General features: G+C 34.6%; 1 protein-coding gene across 1 annotated transcript; it reads left to right on the top strand.

The window, feature by feature from the left end:
- Positions 1–819: 819 nt before the first annotated feature.
- On the top strand, positions 820–1,517 carry LOC131078335 (putative germin-like protein 2-3). Its single transcript, XM_059216175.1, has 2 exons — positions 820–877; positions 985–1,517. The coding sequence occupies exons 1-2, from the start codon at positions 820–822 to the stop codon at positions 1,515–1,517; spliced, it is 591 nt and encodes a 196-aa protein (XP_059072158.1).
- Positions 1,518–4,064: the final 2,547 nt, after the last annotated feature.

The following is a 4,064-nucleotide window of genomic DNA, read 5'->3' as shown; positions in this document are numbered from 1 at the left end:
TGTGCATGTTAGAACCCTTTGGATTTTCGGAAGAATTATGTTTTTCAAAATAATGGATGGTGTATATGCTTTTGCATGTGTCATTCATTTGATATTGGGTTCCCCATGGTAGAACCCTTCTAAGCAAATCTAGAATCACATCCAAACTAGCACCTTCTCGATTACACTAGCAACTATTCTAAAGTGACATCTAATGATTTGGAAACTATCAACCTTCCTTGCTCAAACTAGACCTTTTCTTCAATAATACTAATGCAAGAGTTGTTTATAGATTATTTTCCTCTCGAATATATTTTACTAATTTTTCAATTCAATAACTACCTAGCATGACTCTCTCCATCTCATTTCTTGCACATGTAACACTCACCCTCACATCATTGATAATTTCCTTTTTTGCGAATTCGCTGGCGGTTAAGAATAATCTAATATTATTTTCTTAGAATTTGCTGATCTTTCCGATATAGTGATAACGATTCCACACTACCGAAAGAGTTTGCGACAATATCAACAATATCAAAAGTATAAGGAGACTACGTCTACGGTAGTTTGGGTAACTGTATGTCGTAGGACTTACGTACTCACTCTGCAAATATACGATAATTAACTGATCACATCGACAAGAATTAGTCCTCGCAGAGTAGTTAATTTTCCCGCTATATAATAGACATGTTATGGGCTTGTAATACACAATTCGACTACACATTCATATCCCGAGCTTTTCTGTCTGATTCTTCTGTGGCTCTATTTATAATGGGTAACCGCATGATTTACTTCACGTTGGGACTTTTCCTATTGATATGTTGTTACAGTGATAATGTCATGGCAGCGGATTCCGATCCCTTGCAAGATTTCTGCGTCGCAGACAAGGAAAGCATGGGTGAGTACATAACTTTTATATGATTTTCTTATTAGGCGAGTTGCTAACAAATTGATTAAGATAGAGTGGTGTGATATGATTTGTTGCTAACAAATTGATTAAAACAGTTAAGGTGAACGGGTTCGTTTGCAAAGATCCCAAGGATGTTTCGGCAGAGGACTTCTTCTTCGGGGGACTTGGGCAGGCAGGGAACACCGACAATGCAGTGGGCTCAAATGTAACGATGGCCAATGTTATGCAGATACCAGGCCTCAACACCTTCGGAATATCGTTGGTCCGTATCGATTACGCAGTGGGTGGAATAAATCCTCCTCACACGCACCCAAGAGCCACTGAAGTTCTTGTTTTACTGGAAGGCCAGCTTCTTGTGGGTTTCATTGACACCACCAACAAGTTTTTCAGCAAAACGTTGGAGAAGGGAGATGTGTTTGTGTTTCCAAAGGCACTTGTGCATTTCCAGCAGAATGTGGGGCATGAAAATGCGGTGGCCATAGCTGCATTGAGCAGCCAGCTTCCGGGAGCTCAGACAATCGCCAACTCTCTGTTTGCAGCGGATCCTGCTCTCCCAGATTCCGTATTGGCCAAGGCCTTCCGCATCACCCAAGAGCTTGTCGATTTCATTCAGAAGAAATTTGCATAAGAATTTGCATCACCCAAGAGCTTGTCGATTACATTCAGGCCAAATTCCTCTAAGATTCTCAACCTTAATTCGCTGTGGTCTATTAAATAAAACGTGGGAAGACCATCTTTGTCATTTTTTTCTTTTCCTGAATAAAATAAATCTGTTTAATCTCGTTATTTCTCTGCTGATGTATTATTTATAGCATCGATTTTCAACATATATAACTCAAGAGTAAATTTCAAACTTTAATAATTATGCTAATATTTCTAATTAATAATTTATTGATAACATGTTAAAGAATAAATCAAATGAAATAGATGGGATTCAAGGTATGCATCACAATTCATCTTTTTATCCGTGCTCACCTTTCAAAGCTACGTCTCCCATTCATCACCATCGTACATTATTTATACATTTTACAAGTATCCTTAGGTAAACATTTGTAATGGTAAAGGCATTGCATTACTACACTATGATTCTTTAATGATAAGATTTTGTATTATGTGTATTACAATAATCTTATTGAATAAAATTCAAAAATCAAACTGAACGAATTTTTGCTTGAATGGCTCTCCTGGTTATCTCATGGTCCCCATACACTCATTTGAAATTAGATATCACATTTTACGTCATTTTAGTAATAATATTTTCGTAAGAGTAATTATCTTTGATTTTTTAGAATGCAGAAGAGAATATAATACTAAAATTCATTATTATTCAATGCACTTTCAATCTTTGTATACTAAAATATACACAGGTCCAACTAATCGACAATGAATTTTATATATTATTCAAAAAAATCTTAGATAACGTGATTTAATAAATGTTTACTATAATAGTTATACACAATTTAAAAGCTTATGTTTAATGTGAAATATTTAATTAATAATATTCAAAAAAATTATGCTAATGTCTCTTGAAAACCTCATAATAATCTTTTCGTCCTAATTTTTTATCAAAGAAGTCTTTAAAAAATGTCGAAAAATGCTCCTAGAAATGAGAAACATATAATATAGTGTATATTCAACTGACATAATATGATTTCCATCACACCTAATGTCAAAACCTAGATTTTCTAGTATAAACAGTAGTAGAATGATTGGGCTACATATAATATCCTTACCACATGCTTAGTCTTATCAATTTTGCCCCTTTAACATGGTTCAACCATGGCCTTTTTCTTGTATAGAATTGTATATGTATTGGAATTAATTGACTAGAGGTACTTTAGTATTCTTGTCCCTTAACTATGACAATGTTATGATTAATCCTATTAGATGATTTTCATTTTAAATTTGTAAATAATAGTTAATTATTCTCTTTTAAATCTTTTAATTTTATCAAATACCAAGATTTTGCTCGTAATACAATTTATAATTCCATTAAAATTTTGTAAGTATCTATTTCGATATTAATTAATAGTTCTCTTGTAGAGAAATACTACCAAAGAGGTAGCTCCCAATTACAATTCCTACATTACATCAGACCCTCTACACATTCATATAGTCTTTCAATTTGCAAAGGAGAAAAAAATCCCCATATTTTCCAATGAACTAGCCACAGGCCAACAATGAAACCCTTTACTTCACTTTCCTATAAAATTGGAGAGATCAAAATATTCTTTGCTTCCTATTAAGAGCTTCAACATGAAATATGCCTCGAATAAATCTATTTGTAGGCTCTATGGGTATAGCATCAGGCATGGCTAGTACCACTATCTTGTTTGGATCTGTAATCAATCTATTCCCATATGAGGAGCCCTAAGTTATGGTCCTCATGACCTAGATGTAATTGGTAAAGAAGCGCTTGTATACAAATCCATCATCAAGGTGCCCAACATTCCAAAATGCTTCTCCAATTATCTTTGTGAACACACACACAGTCATGGCCTTGCCTTTTTTTTCTAAAAGGTTTGGAAATATTTTCAACCATGGTCTCCTGTTTGCATTGGCATTATATTACAAACATACATGACATATAATTTATGTTCCTTGGATAGCCCAAGTCATTTGAGTATATCATCTCTAACACCCAATCCCTTCCCGAGGTTGGGAAAGCTTTATGCTTCAATCGTCCTCTGAGTTGATGTTAGGATCCAATGCCCCTAAACTTGTCAAATTTTGATCAACTTCTATAGCTTGTCAATATAGTCTACTTGAGTCATCTACCATCACATCTTTTATCTTTGTGTGGATATGCGATCAATGGAGAAGCCCTTTGAACCACCCTCACTCATTGCCTCGACTGCAGTGCAATCAAACCTCTAGTACTTAGTTGATTCAATAAAGAATGTGCAGTGCTATCAAATTGAGAATAGGACCCAATCTTTTTGTCCTAACCCCTTATGGTAATCAAAACATGGAATGTAATTTTTTATTTTTTTTAATTTTGTTATTATTTCCTCTAGCCCAGCCCACCTAGTAGTGTGTGACTCTACCACCTTATCTAGGGATTGAAAAACCACTTGGTTAGAAAGAAGATCTGCAACATTGTTAGCCTCTTTAAAAACATGCATAATAGAAAAAATTCCTAAGTTACCAAAATGCACTCAAATTTTGGAAGCCC

Source organism: Cryptomeria japonica, unplaced genomic scaffold (genome assembly GCF_030272615.1).
Source record: "Cryptomeria japonica unplaced genomic scaffold, Sugi_1.0 HiC_scaffold_873, whole genome shotgun sequence".
In the NCBI taxonomy this organism is placed as follows: Eukaryota; Viridiplantae; Streptophyta; class Pinopsida; order Cupressales; family Cupressaceae; genus Cryptomeria; species Cryptomeria japonica.
This window is presented reverse-complemented; position numbering and strand designations above follow the sequence as displayed.